The sequence below is a fragment of the Columba livia genome, chromosome 10 (genome assembly GCF_036013475.1).
Source record: "Columba livia isolate bColLiv1 breed racing homer chromosome 10, bColLiv1.pat.W.v2, whole genome shotgun sequence".
Classification (NCBI taxonomy): Eukaryota; Metazoa; Chordata; class Aves; order Columbiformes; family Columbidae; genus Columba; species Columba livia.
Genome location: NC_088611.1, coordinates 13,586,085 through 13,612,594, shown reverse-complemented (window position 1 = coordinate 13,612,594; position 26,510 = coordinate 13,586,085). Strand labels below are relative to the sequence as shown.

Below are 26,510 nucleotides of genomic sequence, written 5' to 3'. Positions count from 1 at the left end.
GACTGATAAAAACAAGTGATTTGCAACCTAGTTATTTTTGTTGCTTGTAGGAGTTCCTGTGATATATTTATTTCTAGGGAGAAAGATCAGATTTTTTTTTTTTACCAAAATTACTATTTGTAGTGGTTTTTCTATTTTTCTTTTTCTTACCAGCGGTGAACCGGATCAGGGTTTGTGCAAGGGAAGGCTTTCTTCTCATTGTTCTTCTACTGTCATTTCACACCAGTGGCCTCATACCCTCTTTGTTTTCTTCTGTGTTGCCCTTCTCCACTTTTTCCTCCCCGCACGCTGCTCTTTCCCTCGTGTCCCGCCTGTTTGTCCCCAGAGCGGAGCCAGTGCTGGCGGCGATGTGCTGCAGGATGTGCTGCGGGATGTACATGCTGCTGTGCCAGAGGGGAGTCGGGAGCTCAGCTGCCAAAGCACCTTTGCCGTTCTAAATTCATAAGCTCTAGGATGTTGCATAGCAGAGAGCTCAGAGCTACATTTAGGTTTAAATTTGTGCAAAAAGTGGGAATGTCTCTGTTTAGACTTTTTTTTTTTTTTAATTGAACTCTTAATAGCTAAAGTGAGGGAGCACAAAACCTGAATACTTTTGTATTTTTTTTTTGCAATGCATACCCCTTCAGCAAGCCTGAGATTGCTCCACGTTGTTTTGATCCACATGAATTGTTCGAGAGACCTGGGCCTAAGCTTGTATGGGAAATGGCTCTGAATCAATGAAAGAAAACATTCAACAATGTGCATTTATACAAGCATTTAAACTTTTTTTTTGGTTTTGTTTAGTAATAAAAGGAACAAAGCTATTATTAGTGACCATGGGCTTGGGAGTTTGCTAAAGCAGCAATAGTTACTCATCTGTTTTCATTTGCAGAAGTATTCTAACAAAGGCAGCCACAAATGCAGCAGCAGGGTTAGGAGGTGGATGGTAGGAGTGGAAGTGCAGTTTCTGGAAGCCAGTGCTTACTAAGACCTTTCTGTCTAGTCTTGGCTTTGTGGCCATTAGGAGTGCGGTTCTCTGTGAGCTGCTGCGTTGCTGGATCGAAACCTGGAAGAATGGGTTCCCTGGGTAAGTTGTCACTCCTTTTTCTCTAAGCTGCAACAGAGCTGTACAGAGCAATCGTCCGTCCTGGTGCCAGCATGGGGTTGTGTTCGCACGTCAGCTGCTGCAGCTGCCTTGCAGGGGCTGGAGAACAAGCAGTGCTGTAGGATTATTATTTTTTCCCTGCGCCTTCCCCTCCTGGTTCAGGTAGGAATAAAATTAAGGAATTATCTGATTTACAACAACAAAAAACCCAAACCCACACAGGGTGGTAAATATCTCTTTGCTCTTTTCTTCTTCTACGAAGCAGCCTAACAAGCATGCACAAGACCTTTGTATGTGCTTTAATGTCCAGCCAGCTGGTTCATGGTTCGCTCTGTTGCAAACACCTTGGACTGCAGAACTGATGCTGTACGTGGTGGGGTCGATGCTGCCTTGAGATTGCTGTTTTACAACTTCCTCAGATGCAGTACGGGCAGATGAGTTTTTAGCTGAAAATACTGTAGTGAAATACAGTGTGCCTAAAGAGCTTGGGTCCATGGGGAGAATGAAACACCCCTATCAATTTCCTTGAGTTTGGGACCATGTCCCAGCTAAATTTGGTTATGACGTGCTGAAGATATACTTGACTCTAATGTTGTAATTAAATGCTTAGTGAAAGTTTTCTATCTAATAATCTCATTAAAATCAGCCTCTTTTTCTCCCCGGTGCTATAGCAGTTAAGAGTCTGACCTTAAAATTTGAGTTTAAACTAAGGCTACTGGAACCAATACCACGAGGAATGTCTTGAATGGGTAACATAAGCTTTCTGAAGTGTTTTCAGAATTTGTTGTATGCTTAGATGTCTGTGTGCTGAAGGTGGGAACGTAAAACCATGGAAAGACCTAAATGGATAGCAAGGATGGAGGAGAACTCTTATTTGTATATAGAGATCTGCTGGGGCAGATAAACCACTATGCAGAAAGTTCCAAATATTTTTCTGGTGTCTGATATGATATTGTCTGTGGTTTTTAGATAACAGATAAGCAAAGGAGGAATAATTGGGCTGCTTTATCAGGTTGCTTACAGAAACTTGAAATTTAGCATGATAGTTGAATAAAAGTTGTTATCTCTATTTATGGCTGTTAATGGTCAGGAGCTGCCATTTAAGAGTATAGATTAAGTTGTGTTTTACTTTTATTAAAATTGTAAATGTATTTTTTCTTGGATATTTTACAAACATTTTTCAAAAAAAACATACCTTCTCCCTTCACTACATGAAATAATATTTTGCTTTCAGATGCCAAGCTTTTGGGAGTACACTGATAGAATAGGAAGAATGATGCACTTGGTGATATATTTATACAGGACGTTTGGCAGGGCTTTTTTGACTTTTAGGAGTGTGGTGTTTGGTGTTTTGTTTGTTTGTTTTTGTTTTGTTTTATTGTTGTTATGTGTGTGTGTGGTTGGTTTTTTTTTAATTTGTAATCTTGCAGGATCTTTTTACTAAAAGTTTTGCAAACACAATAAAATATGTAGACGTAAAAGTTTGGAATGACCTGGCACTAAAGGGAACAAAGAAACCTTCACATTCTTGAAACAGGATTCTGCACATAGAACTTAAGTTTGCTTGGTTTTCCTCCATGGCAAACAAATTTCTGAAGTTTACTTTGGCAGTAATTCACACCACCATTATGTTAAATAGGATTGGAAGGATGTTTCCAAGTGGCGTGTTGTTTTATTGCTATGCGGAAATGCAGTTTTAAATCTATTTTCTGTAAGTACTTTGGTTATTTTATGTCCTTGTCTTCTTCCCATGCATCTGTAGGTTCCCGACCACATTGGAAATTGTTATATGCACCTTTTTAATTGGAATGAGGAAAGTATGTGATTTGACAATTCTGGCTTGATGTTCACTGTTCATATTTTTAAGCATGTGAAATGTTAACCAATACAAAAATGCATGCAGGGTGGGTCCCACCTTGTATTTGCATATTCGATTTATTAGTTCCAAAGAGCTACACAGCATTTAATCTCAAATGAAAAATTACAAAAATGAGCTTTGGTATTGAAAACTTCAGCGTTTTCCTGCCAATATAAATTTTCGTTTTGCTGCTCTAGTATGATGGAAAACGTTATTACAGAAAAATGGTTGGATGTTGCTTCTTAGAGGGTAATACTTGGACTGTTGATAAAACGATGCCGCTGTTGAATAATGCAGTGAGAAAATGGTAAATCAGTTAGAAACTGGGTTTTTAAGTTGTTGCAGCTAAATCTAGAACATTCTGGGCAATTTCTAACAAATCCTGCTACTTGAGGTTTTCTGGAGCATGTTACCCCAGGGAAGCAAGATTGTGGGTTGTGTTGTCTTGTTCAGGGTGGGAGAGAATCAGCACAGGAGAATCGTGTTGCAAAATAGGTCTTATACATGAGTTATCCCTGTCGTAGTATGTCCTTCAGTGACACGTTAGGAGTTGTCATGATTCCACGAGCGGTTTGGGGAATTTTGTGGCATGGTTTCGTTTTGAGGACGCTACTCTTATCTTAATTTCCTTAAGCTGTGTTGGGAGCGCCATGGTCTCCTAGAGGTGACTCAGACCATTCCTACCAACTTCAGCCTGTTCTTTGCCTGTGGACATGGAGAGGGCTTTTCACCCTCTCAAACTATGGTCTTCTGCATTCACTGGAATTGCTGTTTTATTGCTTTTTTTTTTTTAATGGCAGTATGTTGACATTTTCCTTAAATAAGGAAAGGTAGAACTCTAGTAATACATTTCTATTGCTTGTAAGACCACTGGTATCAAAATGCCTCCCTTGCTGGCACTTGTGTTTCTTCTGCAATCCTTTTCCAGGCCATTACCGTACCAAGGTCTTAGACCTGTTTGAAAACCAAACACCTTTGGCCTGGGAACTGCATTATTCTGGCTGACTTTGCAATCCTTAATTGACCTGGTGCTGGTTCTGTGTAGGTGTGTGGTAGGATGGGTGGTGAAATTTGATTTTTTTTTTTTTTTCCTAGGGCTTTTTTACTCTCATTTCAGGGAGTTTTTGAATCCCAAGCTGGAAAGATTTAATATGCTGGCTTTTTAGTAGTACTAAACACTTGTTGCATTTTTAAAAACTCATATTTAAGCATTAAGATATTAAATACTTCAGTTTCAAACAACTTGTATATGAACTTAAACATTAGAACATATTACCTAATGCATTTGGTGGGCGCTATTTTTTTTTCAACGTTAACATTTTCAGCTTCACATTGTTATGTGTTTTGTAGGTAGCCTCTGCTTTCCCTCAGTTATTTTTAAAAAACAATTTTAGCAGCATGAACTAATATAAGTGTCTTTAGAAAGTGCTTGCGCTGCCAGACAAGAGGAAGTTTTTCAGGTTGCATACTTTGGGTTCGTGTACTTCTTAATTATTACTTTTTCCAGTATAGATTAGACTGTATTCAAAGAGCACTGGAGGATGAAGTACTTTGTTTCCAGGCTGCCTATTTTAGATGGCAAGTCCAGGGTGTTGAATGGTGATGGGATGCCAACGGTTTGAGGTTTTTTACGCTGCATTCTTCTTTGCTAAACTTGTGAGTAGGTGTTGCAAGAGCCTGGCAATTTCACCTTCAGTTGTGTCTTGTGCTGTTTGTCAATACTTGGTAGGATAATCAAAGACAAATCACTGTTGGCTGCACAGGATGGATGATGCTGTGATTTAGAGATGTGGCTCCAAGACCTGTCTTTACTGCCCAGGCTGTGTGTCCCCAAGTAAGTCCCCTCAGAGCTTCTGCTCAAAACCCTTGTGTTGAAAATCATGACAGGTGATGGCAACTTTGTTAGATGATGTGTGGCTGTTGGACCCTTCAGCTGCTGTCATGTTTTAGAAAGGTGTCCCTCTTAAATCTGCTTTGAATTAAATCTCTTTCTCTGCATGCCTTCCATCTACTTTAAATTGTCTCTTTTCGTAGTAAGTATTTATTGGTTTTATGTTTGTGTTGTGGAGGACCCCTAATCTTTGGGTTGTTTGTTTTTGACTGGGAGAGGATGGGCAGGCGAACTTCTATAGATTAGCCCATATGACCTGGTAGTTTAAAGTATGAGAGCTCCAGCTTTCCAGGATGGCAGAAAGTGGTGGGCAAATGAAGGTGTGGTGTTAAGACTATTGAAAGTAACTTGGCTTAGTCCTCCTTGCAAAGCAAACTCTCTGGAAGGGAGTGTGAGTTTTCTTGCTCAGTCAAAGTCTGCTGTAGGTTATATGCATGTTATAAACACCTTGACCTGAAAAAAACACTTAAATCAACTGACCAGTTTTGGCTGCCCAGTCTCGACTGCAGGACATGCCCCCAGGCTGGTCAGGAAGCCATTGCCTGGAAACCAGGAGAAGAATGTATAGTAGGTGTGCCTTTTATTTTCTTATTTTAATTTAGTTCCTCCACTGAATAAAGAAGACATTTTTTTTCTGAAAACTGGTGACCTACTTGAACATACAGGGAAAATGTCTTGATGCTCTCTGTGGGCCAGTTAAACTGAATAACTTGGTGTGGTCAACAGAAAGAAAAGGGGGAGGCTGATCGTTCCAATGTGAGCAAATAACAGCTTCTCCTTTTCATCACCTGCTCCCACGGTTTTCTAACTCTAGCTTTCTTTTGCATTATTATGTCAGTTATTTGTACTGCTTGATGGGAGTTTTGGCCTATTTAAGAAACAGTGACTTGGAAGAACTTTTGCATGACAAAAATGACCTTTATTTGGAGCCTGTTTTTCAGACCTCTTCCTAATATTAGTGCTTGGAAGTTAGTCTTATCTTTTGACTTATTCCATTTGAACATGTGACTTCCCCAAATTAAGGAAACACTGGACCCCTCTGGTCTCTGCATGGTTCAGTGCACAAATCTGGGGAATAGTGTAGTAGCCAGACATAAAAGGTGGAATTGGCTAAACTGTAGTCACTTACTTGCAAAATGGTGACATAGGCATTCAAGTTATTTCTGAATTAGTTAGAAAGGAGGGGTTGCATTTTTGAGCTATTATTTACTACTTCAGTTCAACACTTCTGAACTCTGGCTCACTCAGCTGGGCTGACGTGGGAGAGGACACGGGCAAGGGCGTCCTCGAAGGTGGGGGTGTGGGGGAGGAGAGGACTTCCAAGAAATTGCAGCACAGTGACTGCTGACACTCGCATTCTAGTTGACCCAGCATGCCAGATGATGAGGAATGTTTTGTTAGGGTCCAGATGGGCTGGTAGCTCTAGAAGAGCATCTTTGTTTTAGTGGGACCTGCTGAGAAGCCTGTTCAAGCCAGCCTGCTCACCTTCCACGAGGATTGCATTTGGCCGTGCCGAGCTCTGTGAAGGCAGCAGCTCCTGTTGTGTGCAGTACTGTATTCCAGTGCTACTTCAGATCTGTGTGCTCTGCTGAAGAGTTTGCCTTGTGCTGCATCTGTCCTCTTGCAGCTTTTGGCTGGAGGGCATCTTCTGTGGCCCATAATTCATTACTGGCTGCTTTGTTCCACAGTGACCTACTTTGATTAGGCAATGAGTGGTTATCTGAAAAGAAGCAAGTTGTTCCTTTGCCAGTCCTCCAGTTGGAAACAGTTTCGGGACTGGACTTCTCAGAATGAGACTGTTGGTACCAATTTAATCTTGCTCATAGCCGGTTCATATTGCTCGGTGAAATGCCAGCGTTCTCTCCTGGGTGTTTGTTTCTCTGCTGTATTTATAGACAGCAACACTCATCCCTGTCAACCTCCATTTTGTGTGATTAAAATGCCAAACTTTACTTTAACTTCCCACTATAATGTGGGCTCTTGTTTCTCTCATCACTTCAATTTCAGATCCTTGTTCTTGGGCAGAGGTGACCAGGCAGAAGCCCTTGCCCACAAGGTCTTACACGGGTGTCTTGTAATACAGACGTTAGTGCTTCTCCAGCCTCTCTGGGATTACCTTGTCTGATGCAGCCTGAGGCTGCTGCTTTTCATGCTTATGTTGCAGTGCTGGCCATTTGTGACATTAGAAGTGACTCATTCCCCTGGGCTCTTCTCTGTCCCATTGAGTTTAAATTCATCATAGAAATACTGATGATGGACCATATCCTGTTGTGCTTTGAAAGATCCTAATGGGGTTGTGGCAGCTCACCAGAAAGGATGAGCTGTTTCTCTTGGACTATGTTCTGAAATAATACAGACCAAATCCATCAGATACAAGCCAAGGGGAATTTTACTCTAATCAATGAGTGTTTCCCAGAAGTGTCAATGGATTCAAGTCTGGAGTCTTAGCACAGGCATTAGGTACACGTTTCAGGTTACTACAGAGGAGACTGAAGATTGAAAATAAGTGGGAATGTAAAGAGGGATCCAGGTAAGCAAACAAGCAATTCAGGTCTGTAATCTGGTAATAATTGTAAATGCTGTCTCTTAATAAGGGGAGAAAAAGCAATGTAACTGTAATGTGGTGGGAACTCGAGGTAGTGCCTCATGGCCATAGGAGAGGCTGGTAGAAGTTGCAGGATGGGATTTGGTGGTGTTGAAATCTCGGATTCTTTGACAAAACAGTGCTTGAAGGAGAGATGAATGGCGGTGGGAGGGGAGCAGGAACAGGGAGGGCATGGCGAGAGCCCAGATACTCGTGGTGTCACAAGACCCCCCTGCCTGCACCCTGGGTGTCCTTTCACCCTTGCCTCTTGCCCCTTTTCCTCCCCGCGGGCTGGGGAAGCAGGGACGAAGCTCCATCTAGTGTAGAAAGGGAGATGTATGGGAGCTGCAAAATAAGAAATCCTGCAGAAGATGGCTTTCCCTAGTCCACACATGGGTGTTTGGGGATTTTTTTGTTTTGTAACTTGTAAATAGGATTGTAAACGCTTTGGCTGTGCAAGTGTTAATTGAATAACGGCATTCTGACAGGTGATGCTAATTTTCAGTATTGAGGAGTGTGTAGAGGTTAATACTGGCTTTAATACAATTTTAAGTAGTCTATAATATCAGTTCTAGGCAAAACCAAATATATGTCCTTCTATTCAGATTAGGAATTGTATAGCCAGGTTATAGCTCTGTGAAGAGAAGGGAGAAAAAAGTTTAGAGATGTGTAAGGTTAACGCTTTTACGGTAAAGTATCTTTTGACTATTCCTGACTGATTTGTACAGTCTTAAACTTACAGTAAGTGATGGCTAATACAAGTATAAATGGAAAAGGCATTTTATTATCTACTTTTAAAAACAAAACAAGAATAACAAATCATCATGTTTGTTCTGGAGGCTGCTAAAAATAGTTTCTCCCCCCCCTGCCCCGACTACTTAGAAAACCAAGTGCAGTTCCTGAATGTGGCTTTGCAGCAGCCGCCCTCAAAGGATGTAAAAAACATTTTCAGTGTATTAGACCCATATTGGCAACTCAATATGAGGCAGCCACTAAGTTTCTGAACTCAGCAGCTAGTTGTATGGCACAAATAGGATACTACAGTTTAATGCAGATTTTTTCTGTGGATGATGAGGGAAACATTTTTTATTTTTCCTTAATCCACCTATGATGGTTCATTCTTATCCAAAAAATATGCTGGTTGTCATCGTACCTGTAGTACCTTTCCTGCAGTTCAGTGCCAAAGACCACTGGGTAGAACTTGTCCCTGCCTGCAGTGCTGCCTCTTTGAAATATGTGGGAAGTTGGGATCAAGGACTTGCGTGGGCTTTTGTTGTCATTTTGGGGCTTTTCATAGTTGCCAGCATATTGTGGATTCTTCCTGCCCGAGGAATAGGAGGTGAGTGCTGAGAAGGTGAAGTTTGCATCCAAAGTGGTGGGTGAAGGTGAGGGGATGGTTTCTAGTGCTGGCCTTTCTCAGCCTGGGAGCTAAAGAAATGGGAGGGTCATTTTGCTCGCAGCAGCGTGTTTCCCAAGCGTCTGTTTTGCAGAAACGTGCAGCTTCTACCAAGTCCAGGCTGAGAGCTTTTACAAAACAGCTTTTTAGAGTCAGCTATACTGTTGGCTGCTGGGCTCCAGTGAGTCTGGAACTGTACATCATTTCCAGGTGACTTTGCTGCAAGTTTATAAACCTGGTTGACTAATTTAGCGCTGTATAATCGGCTGCTGTAGCCTAAAATAACAGGAGGTGCGAATTGCTCCTCCACAGTAATGGTGGGTGCTCCCACAGGTACTTTGCCAAGGTCACAAATGCTAAATAAACCAGATTAAACAAAACCCAATTGCAAGAATTCATTATTAACTGTAGTCTTTGCAGGATTTATTGGTTATAAACTAAGCTCCTGCCTTTATTTTTTTTGTCCTAGTAACTAAGGCAGATGTGAACTGCAAGTCCAGGGAAACATTTTTTGGCTCTTGTCTCTGTTTACATGATTCAGGAGTTTGCAGTAGTTCCATAACAAATATAGCTTTGAACAGAAATAGCCATTCAAGTGCTATGCTTCTGGCAGTGCAGAGGAGATTAAGAGGGTCTAACAAAAAAGTTTTGCGTTGACTGCCCTTTTTTTTTTCCCAAATAAACCAATAGCTGTGATGTATTTTGAAGAGGGGTGGTATTCCCGCAGCAAGTTACATGGACAGCGTGTCTCAGTTGTCATGAAACAGTGCAAAACATGGTGCATGCTGAATAGTTTTACTTTAAAATAGTGGGTTTTTTTCCTAGAACTGCAGCAGCTGTATTAATTTCTAAACATTTAGTTGGTTGCACAAAGTTGTTTCTGAGGATTTTTGCTCATGTGTCTTCTTAAAGAAGAGCTTATGCTTTTCAGATACAGCATGAGACAGATGCAGAACAACAGAGTGATTGCAAAATGCAATAAAGCAGGCCTGTATTTTTGTTGTTAAGAAAATATAAATAAACTGAGGAGGATCTTTTAGTATCTATTTGGACACTTTGAAATCAGAAAGTATAATTATAATGTTGCTTGCATATTCCTATTTTGAATGAGGCTTCATTCTGTATCATGTGTTTGATTTGTTATTTCTTTTATTTACATGTGACCCCAAATTTAATTATTTTCCTCTTTCCCTCTCCCTGGTGTTCATGAAGAGTTTCTGGCTAGAAATAAGGTACAGAATATTTTTAGGTGAGTGGAAGGGGGCTCGCTAAAACAGTCCTGGGAGGTGCCAGTTCCCCCATACTCTGGTCTTTAAATCAATACTAAATATTTACTTGAGAGACTGCAGTTCATACAGATGACATGAACTTAGAATAGAATTTACAGCTGTTGGATGGTGGGTGAAGAGATCCTCTGATCAGCAGTTGCACTGACCTACCCCAGCCATGCTGTGCAGCTGCAGACCCTGAGGTGTTCGGATGTGACCCACAGTGAACACCCAAAGGTTGTAAGCACAGAAAAACCATGTACCCACCTTGGGAAATTCCTAACCTAGGAGTGGCTGGGATTTCAGAGAGGTACTTGGGGACAGAGGGACCTTATTGCTGGATGTGGCTCTGCTGAGGATGCTGCTGGATCCCGTGGTAGCATAGCAAAGCATCCTGATGGACCACTGTGGTTTGTTTCTTTCTAGGAGCCTTGGTTTGGGATTACCTCATGTCAGAGGTGCTGTAGGTCACATCGAATAATAGCCCAAGCAAGGGAATGGAAGACCATGTCTTCTGTAGTTGTTTGTGGTTGGGCAGTTCTTCCAGTGATGACTGTCAAGTTTGTAAACATCACTGACGCTTTGTGACATGCACAGCTGCAGCTTATCGCACCCTCCTGTCTCTGCCATGAGTACCCAAGGCAGCAGGACTGGTACATCTCTCCTGCAATTGCAAATCACAATTGCAGTGTAAATATCCCAATGGTTGGTAAAGTAACTTGCTGCTGAATAAATGTTTCCCCCCCACCTCATGCCAGTCATTCAGCCTGCACAGTAAAACAATCCTCTTTGCCCCAATAACTCTTCCATAAATAGCCAAAAATGTAGGGGAACTATGAGCAATGCTTAAGGACTCTAAAATTGAAGTTTGTTTAAAATGTGTGGACGCTGAGGAATTGTTTTCTGCAGTCTGGAGAGTTGCTTTGTTAGAAAGAAATGTTGCTGAAGACACTCCCTGATCTGATCAGATCTTGTAGTCAACAGCTAGTGTTGTGGCTAGAGATTGAATTGAGAGTTTGCATATTATCTGTCCAAGATTATATTAATGCTAGAGTTGTTGCAATAATGTCTTAGGGATTGTTGGTTCCCTTGCATGTAGTATTTGCAAGTCCTACACGTTGGTAACACCAACCTATCACATACTGAGCACTGAATTCACTTTGTGGTTTTCATTATGACTGTTTGGGATTCTTAATCATTTAAAGCAAATCTTCCATAAACACTTTCCCTTTTGCTTCTTAAGATCCTGTTTGCTCAGCATACCAGAGCAAGGTTGTCATCTGCGTGAGATGAGGCTTCGAGCTGCCTGCTCGTCTTCGGAAAGCGCTGAATACCTCTGTAACAGTGGAGTCAGTGAGCAGAAAACCTCAGATGAGCAAAGGGTTTAGGCTGGGAATTGCTGGGTCACTGTGAGCCTCGAGGAGCGTGGTGTCTTTTTGGCTGGGAGGGAATCTGAGCGTGTGAATGACAGGTACAAGCTGTGAACACAACATGGTCGGGTCTTGTTTTCTGCAGGGCTGCCTCTGTGAATGAACTTGCTGTCTGAGTGTGTAAGTGATGGATAATTTCTAAACCGAAACAGGGTGGAAAGGTGTCGTGGAGGCAGATCTGGGCACTGTGTAGTTGCAAAGTAACAAAAAGTGTGGTGATCACACGTCATCTTCACCCTCGGAGACAGTGTTATCTTCTCTATTTACCCAGATAAAAGAAGGTAAATTCGATATTACAAAATCAAGAACTACATAGGTTGTTAGTGGACTCTTATCTTCTTGCTTTTTCTTTTATCACCCCTTGCTTGTTTTAGCTATCTGGCTTTTTGTTTTGCAAATGTGTATAAAGCTCTTCAGAGAGGGAAGTACCCATAGATGTGGTGTCTGAAAAATGGCTCAAAATGCCTTTGACAAGGTGACTGGTCAGACTTTCAAATGAAAGACAAATCTGCCTTTTTTTGGGGGGTGACGGGCGGGGGGGTGGGGTGGGAGCGGTGTGTGTAGGAGTAGTATCTTCTCTAAGCTTGTGATGGTTTTGAAAATTTGAGGAAGAGCACCAGACCAGTATTGGGTAATGCAATCAGCTACCTTTTAAATTCCATTAACCCTTTATGGAAGCTTTTTGGGATCTTGAGGTATTTGTGTGTGTAGGTATCTGTTCCTTTTCTGCCTGGGGGATTTGACCTGTTTGAGCAGGGGTGGGACTGGGGACACAGCTATACACTGTCACATCCACTCTCTGTATCATTACAGATGCACATCTGGCTCTTGAGAGGTGCACCTCCAGTGGTTCCTAGGTGGGGATTCACCCAGGTGAACCTTGGATGTGAAGGAGTTATGTCTCAGAAAACAAATTTGTCTTGCACTCACCCTTTCCCTTCGTCTTTTTGGCGATAAAGATCGTGAGAAAACTCTGCCATTACAGACAGTCCTTATCCACTCCTCTGATGGTGTTAATGGCCTGATCACACCCCTTTTAATTAATGAATGGGAGAAGTGCTTTCATAGCCAACCTGTGTTTCCCATTCTTCCCAGTCCTGCAGCGGGGTGTCCCTCTGCGGGATGGTGAGGGGGGTGAGGCAAGATGGAGCGAGATGCTGACTCCAATCTCCTAGGCAGTTTTGGAGTCCTTTTTGTGATGTCTGAAGACCTTGTACGTGGCTGCCTCAACCTTCCTCCTTCCTTTCTCCTCGGTAGGTGCTGGATTGCACAGGTCTGCAGTGCCGGCAGGCGCCGGGCACCGCTGCCCGCATTCTGCTCTCTGGGGATTGGAGTTGCCAGGTCCTTATCTGGAGCCACCCCTAGAGACACGGCCGGCCTGGACGCCGCTTGACTTTCACCCGAGGGTGCTCGGCAAAAGCCCTTGGACACAAGGTGGGGGGGAAGATGGAAGCTGTTAGATTTGAGATGTTCATGCCCTGCTCCTTTGACAGCGTCTGTCTGTAAGTGGCGCTTTCCCGGAGCCACGGCACCGTGAGCAGATTGTGTGATTGATGTGTTGTGATGGAGGTTGTGTTCTGGGAGTTAAAAATACTGTGCTTGGGAGCTGGCCACTGTCTTCTGCAGGGCCACAGGAGCTGTGGCTGACCGGCTGAGAGAATGCTGGTGACTTTCAGGAGGGGAAGACTTATAAAATACTCCATGTTTAAAGAAAACTATAAATCTATATGCATACAAATATATTTATAGCCTTCTGAAACTTCATGGCAAACACACACTTTTGGGCTAAGGGAGGTTCAGTTTAGGTGCATTATAGTGATTATTATATAGAAGTCTTTGAGGATATCCTACGTTTGCAATTATTCATCTCCCACTTAACAAGAACTGTAGTAAAGGATTGTAAAATGTGACCTTTGTGGCTTTTAGACTGAACCTCTTTAGTTTTACCTTGTTCCTTAATCTGGTGGTGATCAAGCTTTCCAAGCTATACTGCAAGCTGTGTCCCCAAGTAAGTGGGCATTCAAGCAGATCAACTTAAGGCATTTTATTAAGTCAACACTCATGCAAAAGCCACCTCCAGAGCTTAATAATTATTTACTGAGTGCTTCTGGGTCATGAGAGAGGCTTTCATTAAGTTCAGAAAGCGTTGTGTTCAGCAGCTTGTGAAGGTGTGTTTTAAAGACAGAAAGAAAAATGGAAAACTACTAAATGGTGTACAGCTATTTAAAAAAAAATCTTAGCTGAGGACTGAATGTTTTTCCTTCTGTGATTGAATTTTTTTGTTGGTGTGTGTGGTGGTGGTGGATTTTTTTTTCATCAAGGACAAGTGAATTAACTTGATTTGTAATTCAGCCTTTCCTGGGTGGTAGATATGCATGGTGGATGTTTCAGGGTTTTTCTTCTTTCCCCTGCTGACCAGGTGCCCTCAATGCATACAGGTAGATGGATGGATGCCCACTGGGCTGAAGGTTGTTCTGTGGTTGCAGCCCTGGTGTTGGGTAAGCGGTTCTGCTGCAGGACAGCAGCTCTGAGCTGGAGCAGCTGAGGATAAGAAAACACTGGAGGGACAGAAAAATGTTAATCTTGATGATGGAGCAGATGCAGCAGCAGCCAGCGTGTCTCCTTAAGTACATAACCTTCAAACATGGAAACAGTCTTTCATATAGAAGCCTGAAACCTAGTCCTTGCTTTATTGTGAAGGCTGATAAAGGTCTCCACACCGTTTATGTAATTGCTCTGTCCTTGGCAAGTGGGGATGTACGAGGGTGCCAACTGTTGGGGCATATTTTTTTACATTGATACTTTAAGCAGCACCAGGCAGTTGGCATGGTGAGCAGAGTCACCGTAACCCACGATCAATTGCTAAATTTTAGGAATTAAATACAAAGTGCTGCAGCAGTTAGAACCCCTTACCTCAGCTGAAGATGGGGGAGAAGAGATTGTGAAGGGGTTTTTTTGTTGTTTGTGGATTTGTGGATTTGATTTTATTTTTTTGAGGGGGCAATCTAACACCTCCTTGCCTTTTTTTTTTTTCCCTTTTGGTATTCTTCTTTTTCTGTCACCCCTGTGGGTGACAGAGTGCTTCCCACTCTGTGGGAAGCAGCAATGCTGGCCGGCAGGTTAGATGCTGCTGGAAATCTTGTTATATCAGCCACATATGTAATACTGGCAACAAAGCTTCTTGAGGTTTCACTGCTTGGTAGACAGACTGAAAATAGAATCTGTACAAATAAACTAGTGGTCATTGAACAGGAGGGGTGTTGGAAGGGGAGCCGTGTGGTGGTCTCTTTTGATAAGGCCTTCCAGAGGTCAAGCCAAGTATTTGAATTGTAACGTTGGCAACTTCTCATCTGCTTGCTTGAAAGATCAAGATAGTTTTATGCTAATGTCAGATACTTAAACGTGCATGCCTTTTCTCTATAAATAATTATGAATGGGATAAGGGTAAGACATGAAACACAAGCATTTAAATCCCCTGTTATTTCTTACCTCTGAGATCTGGTGCAGCTCAGTGGATTTCTTGAGGTGCTAAATACGCTTTTCTTGGCTGATTTCTCTGTGGACTAACCCACTAACAAACAGTTGGCATGAACGGAAGAGACCAACAGCCTCCCCCTTGTGTGCCATTTCTCTGCTTAGAGCAGGGTGGTTGATCCTGCCCAGAGCAAGTGGTTTTGAAAGCTTTTTTTAAAAATGCATTTTATTTGATTCTTGTTCATCTCTGCTTGAGGAAACTTTGGGTTTGAGGAGTTGGTCTGTATTTTTAGTTATTGTAATTTGTCTAAAAAATGTCAACATTAGAGGCTTTTCTTTTTTCTTTAAAAAAAAATCGTAACTATTAAAACAGTAATTAAAAAGCAAAGCTGAGTTAATGTTTTCCAACTCAAAATCTCCAGAGAAGTTTCTTAACAAATACATAGCTAATGCAAGACAAAATGTTTGTATACCAGACAACTAATGTAAATAATGTATGTGAACTAGAGAACTAGTTTGATCAATTTGTAAGACTCTGAAAACAAAACTAACCAACAAAAGACCAGTTTGTCTTTTTGCCCAAGGAGACAAAGGTAAAATAATCAGTACACGTCTGGGAAGGTAGATTGTGCTTTAAAAGGTATGGTCTTTGTAATCTCTTGAGTTGATGGCAACAAATTCAAACTTGTTTTTAATCTGATCAGTTGCCTTTTATTATGCAACGACTATGTGCATTATAATTTATGTATACAGTAACTAACATTTCCCAGGCATCTGTGCAAAGGATATGTAATTTAAACTTCTTTAATAAAACATTATCACTTCGTGATTAATTTGATTGGCACATGACACTCGCAACTAATAACTCTGCATTACACTATGCTTATTAGACTGCTAATGGATAACTGGTTTAATCATATGTCAATTAAAAGGATGAGTTGGTTTCATTTATTGCAATTAAATGATACCCATAAACCCTGTTTGCAGGAAGTATCTAAATCACATCATGTATCAGTTGTGTGTGTGGGCTCTGTTACCAGCTCTACATAATCCGGGGGTGAATCAGTTCATGTATGAGAGTTTTGAGTGCACGTGTCCAGGTTCTGGGTCGTACTGCGGCACACGGCACCGTGCTTGATCATGGGAGAAGATCTGCCTGAGCAGCAGCATGTAAAGGTCAAGAAGCTTTAAAAAGATGAATTATCAAAACTCTTTTGATGAAGCCTTTGACGCAACAAGTTTTTAATTGCTCTTTTAATTGGAAAACGGAGTTTCTGACAAAGCTACTCCTGTTTGCTTTCTGGAGGGTTTGTGGTGATGAAACCCAAACCATATTCCATTCCACCTTGGAGCTTTGTGTGGAGCATCCTGCAGTTGAGAGGAGGATCGGACATGGTGGGGATGGAAAGCTGGGTGTGAGAACGCTCTGTTATGCGTGTGGGACAAGCTTAGAGGGTGAGCCACCAGTGTTTGTACCAGTTTTCCATGTTCGATCGGTGACACTCGCGGTGAGTGGAAGGAGCGCTGGTGGGGTGAGACCACCCTGCCCACGGGAGGAGCTTTACAGCCCATTGGGGATAAGTACTAGGGATGGCTGGAGCTCACTTGTGTTTGTGCAGTGCCTTCTCAGTGCTCGTGGCAGGAGGTTCTGCTCAGACAGGTGCTGTGCAGCAGCTTTTATTCCAGATAAAAATGTTATTTGAACTCCAGTGCATTGATGGCAGTAACTGCAGTCTGCCAGCTTGGTGCTGCCTGCGTCCAGTGTCCGTCTGCCTCTATATTGTGTAAAATTATAACATTTGCGAGTAAGAACGATGTGTCTGCTGAGCTTGTGGCCCTGTAGCTGCTTTCTGGTTTCTGGCTTCTCCTTTGAAACAGGGATGAACTAGACATTCCATAATCTTGTCTCAGGCTTTTTCTTCCCCCTCATCTGGCCACCAAAATCTCGTGTTCTGGATGTGAATGAGATCAGACTCTTCTTCCCCTTGCAGATTCTGGTCTTCTTTTGATACTTGTTTAAAAAGTACATTGCCTGACCTTGCAGTGCGCACCTAATTGCATCTAAGCCGTTTTTCCAGTGAGTAACTAGAATATTGAGCAGAATTACAAAACAAATAAAAGTTGGAAGATTCTCTGCCCTTTGGGAAAGAATTTGGCAGAAGAGCACTTTCTGGGATTATTGTTTATTTCAGAGACAAAATATTTGAAGCTTCTTGTTGACAATTTTGAATTGACGGTAGAGCCCCGAACCACCTGCAGGCAGCTGCAAGGACCGTTGTGGTGTTGGTGTGAGTAGGTACAGTAATTGCATGGGCGAGATGAGGTTCCTGGCAGGGGCTGTTTGAAATGCCATGGAAATAATTTTTCCTTCTTTCTCCTTTGTATTCCCCAGAATTTTAGTATATGGGAAGGTTCTCCTGAGATGGTTTTCAGCTCACTTGGCTTTGGTAGGCAGAGAAACAGTTGAAAATGGAAGAAGGTGGGAGGAACTGCTGGGTTACCAATTTTGCAGCATTAGGTACCTATAAAAAAATGTCAGTAGCATGCAAGTGAGAATCCTACTTAGTGCGATACAAAATAAGCTTTTCCTCAACACGGGGAAAATGAAGCCTTCCTTAAAAGCAATGCTTCAGTGCAATTTTTTTCTCATCTATTACAGTGGTCTCCAAAGTGGGATGAGCAATATTTTTAGTGGGCAGGAAGAAAATATTAGCACTTCAGTAACACATGTATATAAATAATAAATAAACATATATTGAGGGTGCATACTCAAACATTTTTTTTCCTGGTAACAGAACATGATCACAAAAATTGGGAGACCGCTGATTTATAACTATCTTAATCATGGAAATAAGGCATGTCCTTGATTTTGAAATGTGCAAGTGGTTCAGATGTGCAGCCAGGAAAAACGCTGCTGGGTTTAGATGTGAGAATGCTTCACCCTTAATTGAAAGGGTGGTGTTTTTTACAAGTATCACAGTCAATGACTTGTCTTGAGCAGCTAATTAGTGCGATTATTCCACAGCTGCATTAGTTTCACCACAAAGGTTTTCTCTTGTTTTATCAAAAGGATCAGTGTCTCTCCGAATGTTTCAACCTGACAAGTCTTAAATAGCAAGATGATTCCCTCCCTGCCTCCAACATGTGTGCTCCGGAAAAGCAGAGTTTGATCTCTTGAGGGAGTTAAGTGTGGGCTCTCCTTTTTTGTTTCTACTCTGAACTGGTTTTGTCAACATTGGTCCTAAACAAAGCCAGCAAACTTCCAGCAGCTCTGGCTCTGGTTGCCCAAGCACAAGGAGCTGTGGGTGCCCGTGTGAGCCCCAGAAGGGATGCTGGCCCCTGTGCCAGTGGTCCAGTCACCATCCTTCAGGTAGGACCGAAATGCTGGAGCCAGAGGTGGGTTTCACAAGAGCAGCCTCCTCCTAGAGCGGGAGGGTCACTGCTGCCTTCTCCAGTATGGCCCTGCACCAGTATAGCCTAACGAGCCCTTTCTGCCATGGGCTGACATCAGCTACAGCAGAGTCAGAAACCAAGTATCCTGAATTACACACACTGTAGCTCGCTCTTATATGGACTCATGTATTCTTACCCACTTCCAACATCCTTCCCTCAAAAGATGGGCAGCTTGGTATTTGCATACCCTAATTGTTGTGCCTTATGCTACAGAAACGTCTTATGAATGGATTTTGCCTCTTAGGGCTAACAGAATGATGAGTTGCTTCAGGAGGTGTCCCTGCAGTCCATGGCAAAGTCCTGTGGTTTGCCCCACACTGTCTGGAAGGAGGCTCTGTCACCAATGGCTTAGCAATAACTCTTGGGTGGTGAAGCAGTGCAGTGCCAGATCAATACGCTTTATAACGTGTGGCTGAAATAAAGCTGTTAGGGTTGTTTCTTCTTCTGAGTGCAGCGAGATACAAGATCAGGCAGATACTGATAGGCCTGAAGTGGGAACTGGGTTGGTTTTTTTGGACCTGCTTTCTAGCTATGAAGAGTGTCACCACCAGCAAATCCAACCCCAAGGTCGCATTTTGCAGAAAATAACTGAACTTCAAGTTGTGCTTTCATGGGAGAGGTAGATTTATTTTATCTGTTTGTTTATTTTTTTTCATTAGACCTGGAGTATTACCTATACCTGTTATTAGACTTGATGCAGCCCTTTACCTTTTAAAAAAGGAATACAAATACCTGCTGCTATGGTTGTTTGCTGCAAAATTGAAACAGCAAATACTCTTTGCAGTTGGATACTGGCATTTGGAAATGGTGAGCTGCAGTCGAGTTAAGGCAGCCTAATGTGGCTGCTAAGTACCTGAAGTAGGTCGGCTCCGAATTCCCCCTCGCGTGGTGCGGCGTATCCTCACCCGTCCCACCCCACATTCGGGTACAATTCTGCAAGTTCCAACCGCTGAAGCCGTGATCGCGCTTGTGGAAGCTGATCCTGTCTCTCTCTGGTCTTCCCACAGCAATTCCGAGCATCCTGGCGCTTCCAAGCCTCCCTTAAGCTCCTCCAGCATGACCTCACGAATCCTGCTACGGCAGCAGCTCATGCGTGAGCAGATGCAGGAGCAGGAGCGTCGGGAGCAGCAGCAGAAGCAGCAAGCAGCCCAGTTCATGCAGCAGCGAGTGCCCGTCAGCCAGACACCTGCCATCAACGTCAGCGTCCCCACCAGCCTGCCCCCCGCCACCCAGGTGCCCATGGAGGTCCTCAAGGTACGCCGGTCTCTCTGCCTTTCTGTTCAGGAGCTCTCACTCATCTAAACATACTTCTTATTTTTTTAATAGGGACATGGTTATAGGGATTTTCGGCAGTGAAATTTTGCAAATAAGCTGCGCTCTGGCTTTATTTGCAGCTTGTTTTGGTGTCCTAGTAGTGAAGAATGGAAAACATGTTTGTTTTGAAAAGTTTGTGTGACTTTCATTTTCTTTAAACTTTGAGATCCTGGGAGGGAGGTTTTGTTACAAAGCTGATGTTTCTGTCATTTTCCCTTTGGAAAACGCTTCTCCGACTTTCTAGTACTTAGTTATTTTCAAAAAGAATAAATTATTAATAGATATTTAAATCAATATTTTGGCTTTTAAAAGCAAACAATGAAATATTCTTGTAAAATGGTGTCAAAACTCATTACAAAAGAGCTCCTCAGAAAGCCTTAATCTGAAATACGGGTCAGTTTCCAGCCTCTTGCAACAAGCCTTCATAATCCTTTTTTGCTTAAATGACTTGTTTGCCATTAGTAGCTTTGGACTCCTTGTCCTACTGGAAACTGTAGGAGCTTGTTAGTACCCCTCTGTCAAAGGGACGTAGCTTGCTAATTACTGGGGAAGAACGTGAACAGCTAGAGAAGAGATAATTCAGACACTGGCTAAGTCCAAGTAGAGTAAAGCAGCATGAAATGTGAGAGTGAAAGAATACAAAATATTTTGGAGAAATTTGCTGACATATTTCATTAAAATAAAATTTTCTTGAGTTTTGAAGAGTTATCTATATCCTCTGCATTACTGCTGAATCTTTTTATTACAGCTGATGTTTAGTAACCGCCTGCGGTCGGTAAGCGTATTCTTACCAGATAAATTGATTGAGCTCGGTTACAATCCGCTTGTAGTTTGCTCATCAGTGTTATACGCCGATGATACATATTCAAAGATGTAGTTTTAAAATAGACTTACGGGCTCAGGATTTTCAGGCAGTCCATGTGATGGGTTCATGGAGGAAATGTAGGGTGCTTTTATTTATTGAATCTGCATTATGGTATTGTGCTGACAGTGCCAAAACTAATACTTAGTGCGGACACTTGAGTCATACTTTAGTGTCTGTAATCTGAGAGCAGAAAGGAGACAGTTGAATTGTGAATTTGAAATTTTGAATTTGTATATACACATACACATTTTCATTAAAAATTAAATATGATACACATTGAGCATGTGTTCATGTACATATAGTAAGGAGTCCGAAATTGACTAGGAAGAGCTATTTTGTCTAATGTTTGCGTATGACACACCACGTTTGTGCATTACACATAATGTTTGTGTATAACAATTCCTTAAACTTGTTTCCAGGTTATGGCACCATAGTTATAATTCAGATCCAGCAGATGTGTAGGTGTTACGAAACAGTTTTTTGTTCGTAATGCATTTAGTTAACTACGTAACATTTTTATATCCTTTCATCCTAACATGTTACAATGGAAATTTTAGGGGTTTTTTAAACCTCTCTGAAAACTTGTGGGAAAATGTTTATTTTCCTATTATATTATTAAGGAATGAGTGTAATGTCTTGAAGAAGCATTAGGAGTTGTCTGTATTGTTCATTTTACAATTACCTCTTTACATGAGAGAGGAGAGGAGGCAGCCCTTTGTTTCGGAAAGACAAACTACAGAAGATACTGCAGCCAAAAGGTGATGCTCAGTTATTACGAGCGGGGTTACTAGGAGCTGGCTTGCCAATGGATTTGTATGGCGATCTGTAACCTGCTGGAGCACTGCTAGGGAGCTTCACACGAAGAACTTGAACTTGAATCCTAGTCCTTCAGGACTGAAAAATAATTATCTGTCCCCCATTCCCTCCTAATGGAGGAGGGTCTTCTGGAAAGAGGGAGGATGCCTCCCCTGCACTTGTCTTTGGCTCAAATGGCAGCGCGCATGACCCTGTACAGAAAAATTAAAGACAATGTATCCTTAACTGACTTGTAAATTGAAAGTAATAACTGGCAACAACAACCTTTTGATGACAAGAGAATTATGCATTGAAGGTGATGGTTGTGGAAACTTGAGCTACTTGCTGGAACAAAATGATGCCTGACTTCTCATCACTTGCATTTATGTAAGTAACAGTAAAAATTAGCAAAAACAAGTCCTTTTGGTCTCTGCCCGTGAGAGAAGAGAGACTGCTTTGTATTGTTTCGCTGCTTGTGTTTTTGATGGGGGAAAGCAGATTCAGCCTTTTATCTTTGCTTAGAAAAGTGCGCCAGTTCTTTAAAACAAAAATAAGTACAAAATACCAGGCTCGAAGTCATGGTCTTGCTGAAAATTTACCAGTGATGCTTCAGTAAGCGTAGGATTTGGCTGAAAGGTCCATATAATTTTGGTGTTGCTTTTTTGCTTGTTTTGTTTTGTTTTGTTTGTAGTTGTTTTTTTAGTAGATCATTTGGCTCAAAGGATGAGATTTACAATAAATCAGGATCTTCATGGTGCCAATACGCTGCCAGCCAGCTCTGCCTGCAGTAACACTGAACCAGTGACATCATTTCCCTGCAGCCGCTTTTTACACTTCAGTTGTTTTTAGCTGTAGACAAATTTTCCATATGAGCTGTACTGAAGTTTTAATTAGATAAATAGGGAACTAAGTTGGTAACTTTATTACCCAGATGGTCAGGATTTAGTGACCTTTAAGAATGAGAGAGACAAACAGGGGATTTTTACACTTTCAGAAATGTTGATCTGCAAGGCAACTTTCTTTAAAAGAGATCTTTTTGAGTACTACTTCACAAACAAATACCACCAAATGTAGCAGCTGGTTTTGGTTGGTTGGTTTGGAACTTAGCATCAAAAAAAAGTGCTCCAGGCTTCTTGAACTTGACAATGTTTTGTGTTTTTAATTACATTGTGTGACTTGCCCTTTCTCCAGTATCTTACAATGTGAGAAGGAGAATACTACTTGCTGGAGAGAGTTTAGAGAAGGGCAGTGATGCTGGTGAGGGGCCTGGAGGCCTTATCTCACTCTACAACTACTTTCAAGGAGGTTGTAGCATGGAGGGGCTGGTCTCTTCTCCCAAGTAACAAGTGACAGGACAAAAGGAAATGGCTTCAAGTTCCACCAGGGAAGGTTCAGATTGGATATTGGGAAAAATTTCTTCATGGAAAGGGTTGTCAGGTATTGGAACAGGCTTCCCAGGGCATTGATGGAGTCACCATGCCCAGAGAGGTTTAAAAGGCCTTTAGACAAGGTTCTTAGGGACATGGTTTAGTGCCAGAATTAGGTTAAAGGTTGGACTCAATGATCTTGAGGGTCTTTTTCAACTGAAATGATTGTATGATTCTGTGCCTGAGGATGGTAGTTTGGAATGACTGGTTTAAAAAGAAGCCAAAGGTGTTAATGAGCTTGGATTTTATAATATTTGTTTTCAAGATGTTAATTTAGAAACAATACGGAAAGAAAGAGAAATACATAACGAATCTATGTCACATTGCATAGGAATCTCCAAATTACATAATGTGGTATGCTCAAGGCTATATGAATAAATAGGATTTCATTTTCTTGAGTAACGACTTCTTGCATCACTTCTCTGCTAAGTAACGTAGCTTGGCAAGGTAGGAAATGACCTGTAGGAATTCAAATTTTGTGTTGCTTTATACAACCTAATTATGAGATGGACTGGGAGTAGGTCTAACACATTTGAAATGGTATCTCTTTGAGTCTAGTAACAAAGGGAAGATTTCTTACAGCTTTCGGTATTCCTTCTGCAGAGCTGATATTAGCTTCACAGAGGTACAGGCTGGTTTATCTTTAAGCACCTTCTTGTAACGTTGGTCCTCAACTACTGAGATGTGTCACAAAACTTTCTTTGCTTCTGCTACACTTCAACTTCTTGCTCTGCACTGGAGACAGGAGCATGTAACTTAAAATGTTGATAATTGGAGTAGTTCCAAGCCCTATTAATGCTGGATCAGTATCCGTTCCTGAGATACAAGGTAAGTTTATATTTTCACTTAAGAGAGTTAACTTCTTTGTAAAGAATTTGTCTTAAGATGGCTTCATTGGCAGTGGGTTGTTTTACGGAGTAGCTTCTTCCATACAGGGGTATTTTAGTTTTATATACTTATAGATATTAAGAAACTGTTCTTTTTGCTGTTGTTGATTGCAGTGATTCTCTTGTCTGGTAGGAGTTCTTATGTGCTGCAGATCTCAGCTTTAGTATTCCAGAGCTGATCTTGGAACTGGTTGGTTTCTGTAAGCAGGGTTAGCTCAGGGCCTGAGGAGGTCGTGCCTCGGGGCCCTGCCTGTCGTCACTGGGACCTGATGACAGGTTAGTGCTTTTGCTCCTCAGTCATCCATTTGCAAAATATTACTGCTATTAATTCCATACCTTGTGGAGATAATGTGTTAGTGGTGGTGAAATCCTTCACTATTATGAACAGAAATCGAGAGAATACACTCTCTGTTTGTAGTGAAGCTGGTTCATTAATCAGCTTCCCCATAGCTGTCTCTGACTTCCTATCTTACAGTCTTCCTGCTTGATACACGGAATTAGCTTTTCTGCTGTAGTCCTAGCAGCTGTCTGTTGACAGTTACTTAGGGAGTATCTCCAGATGATGTGATACAGTTGCTGGGTTCTGCTTTTCATGTCTTTTGTGCACTCCCTTGCCCACTCCCAGCCTCTTTTCCTACCAAGCAACTTGCAGGACTCTTGCAAGTGAGTGATCTCTCCTGCCAAGCCCCTGGCAGCACAGGACAACTCCCTGCCTTTCTGACAGGCAGTGACACCCTATCCTCATCTTTAGGATAGTTTTAAGTCTTCTACATCAGTCTGGGCCGCTGATTTTAGGACCTTTTTGTTCAGCAGGCAGAAATGCTGACTTATATGACCAGAGTTTTACGTAAGGTCCCTCTGGCATTTTCACCAGGGCGGCACTGAGGCAGGACGGGTATGGGGCTCACCACTCTTTATGTGCTTTTGAGAGACACAGCAGGAAAAAGGTTTTCCTTCATCTAAAACATCTAAAAGAAACAAACAAACAAAGAGCGACTTTAAAGGCTGAAATTACCAGCCATAGTGCCTTATTCATGCAAGCAAGGCTTGCGAGATCCTCTGCTTGTTTTTTGGGTTAGTCTTTGAGAAGTTCTGCTGATAGAAGTAGTCAGACCTAATATGTTGATTAAGGCTTGCCTTTGAAGGTTGCTCACTTCTATTTTTTTTTTATAAGTGCATTTGTCTTGAAGTAGTCTTATTTACAGAATTTGCAGTAGTCCAGAAAGAAAACATATTGCAGAAATTCAGAGAATTGGGCTTGGGGAGTGGTGGAGACTCACCTATTTGCTCATTGAGAGACACTGCAGATCTTGAATTGAAGCTATGCTGTGTGGTTTGTATTGCTTGGCCTGAGTTCTGGATAAAGTTTACTCTTCAGAACAATCATCACACAGTCCCCTAAGTAATTTGGATCTGTCTGCCCAAAACACCATGTGGCATTGCAGAAACTGCAACTGGCATGAGCAGTCTTGTGTCCTCCATGGGAGGAGATGCACTGGAGCATCCTCAGGAGTCAGGAAAGGAGGCTCAGGGCCTGCATCGGCCATAGAGCTGCAAATCAGTTCCTTTGGAAACATTACCAGTTCTTGCAGGGTTTAAAACATTGCTGGTGGGCAGCTGACATCTAGCCCTCTGCATGTCTCACTAAGTAGATGGAAGGTGGAAAAATGAGGGTGAACGCTTCTTCCTTCAGTCCGCCCATGTTATTTGTTGGTGTTCCTTGGCATGTGGATGTGATGCTTGTTCTGTCTTGTTTTTAATGTGATGCGGTGGGCCAGGACACAAAAGTTGATGGAAGCCTCAACTGGATGAGTTGTGGTGAAGTGATGTGGTCCCTGTCCCAGTCTGTCCCTGATGCAGCATGCAAACACTCCCCAGGATGCAGTTGGTTCACTTCCCTTTCCCTCCAGAGTGTTGTCACACCAAATGAATACCACATTAAGGAATCTACTGGGCATCTGATGTCTCTTTTCCTCTCTGTTTCACTGTCCTTGAGGATTTAAGAATGTAACTTGCATTTGACACAGGCGCTGAGATGGGAGAGCCACATTGGATGCCATTGCAAAGTACAGCCTCGAGGGCTGAGGTGGGAACCTGCAGCAGGTGTCTGCAGCATGGACCAGCGTGTTCCTGCAGTGGTGCACAAGTCTTTTGGACACTGCGCAAGTGCCTTGCGGGTAATGAGATATAAACAGGTGGTCTGACCAGCAGATGGTATAAGAGGTTGCTTTCAGGATGCTAACATCCCCTTCACCCTTGTTTCTGGAGAGTGAGCAAACCGCTCCCATGCTCCAGGGGATCTGGACAAGGTGGGTCCTGCTTTGCTGATCTGCATCTTGAGATCTCTCTTCTCTGTGCTCCTGCATAGTGCCTGCTCTTGCTAACAGGGCAGTTCACCCCAAAATGTGACATATATAGAAAAACATATGTATGGAAATATAGGCTAGAAAAACAGTTTTAATATTTGTTATTAACAAATTGTTAATAGTGTGTTTGCATAGAATAATGTTTATAATATGCTGGACATGTAAAAATTTCTGTGCCCCTAAGTATCCCACTTAGGATTCACCCTGCCACACTGCCTAGGTTGGTATCTTCATAGTAGATATTAACTGCTTTTCTGGTGCTAGAAATACAGCTCTTTGTGGCTTTGTCTTGTCATTGTGGCTTTTCTTTTTCACCTGGGGTCCTAAGCAAGCTGAAAGCTTGGCCTTTCGCCTTTACCCTCCTGTTGTTCATTCAGATTTTAAGTGCACCACCACAACAAGCTGCTTGCATCAGGTA

General features: G+C 42.2%; 1 protein-coding gene across 9 annotated transcripts in view; it reads left to right on the top strand.

Annotated features, from left to right (window-relative positions):
- MITF (melanocyte inducing transcription factor) overlaps positions 1 to 26,510 on the top strand; it is a 107,789-nt gene that overhangs the window by 39,501 nt on the left and 41,778 nt on the right. For 7 of the 9 annotated variants that reach the window (XM_065075416.1, XM_065075418.1, XM_065075417.1 and 4 more), the window contains exon 2: positions 19,446 to 19,692. In XM_065075416.1, the coding sequence (XP_064931488.1) occupies positions 19,446 to 19,692 (247 nt within the window). Of the gene's footprint in view, positions 1 to 583; positions 1,067 to 19,445; positions 19,693 to 23,876; positions 25,904 to 26,510 lie in introns of those variants that run through there. The other 2 variants (XM_065075423.1, XM_065075427.1) reach the window with 2 other exon arrangements.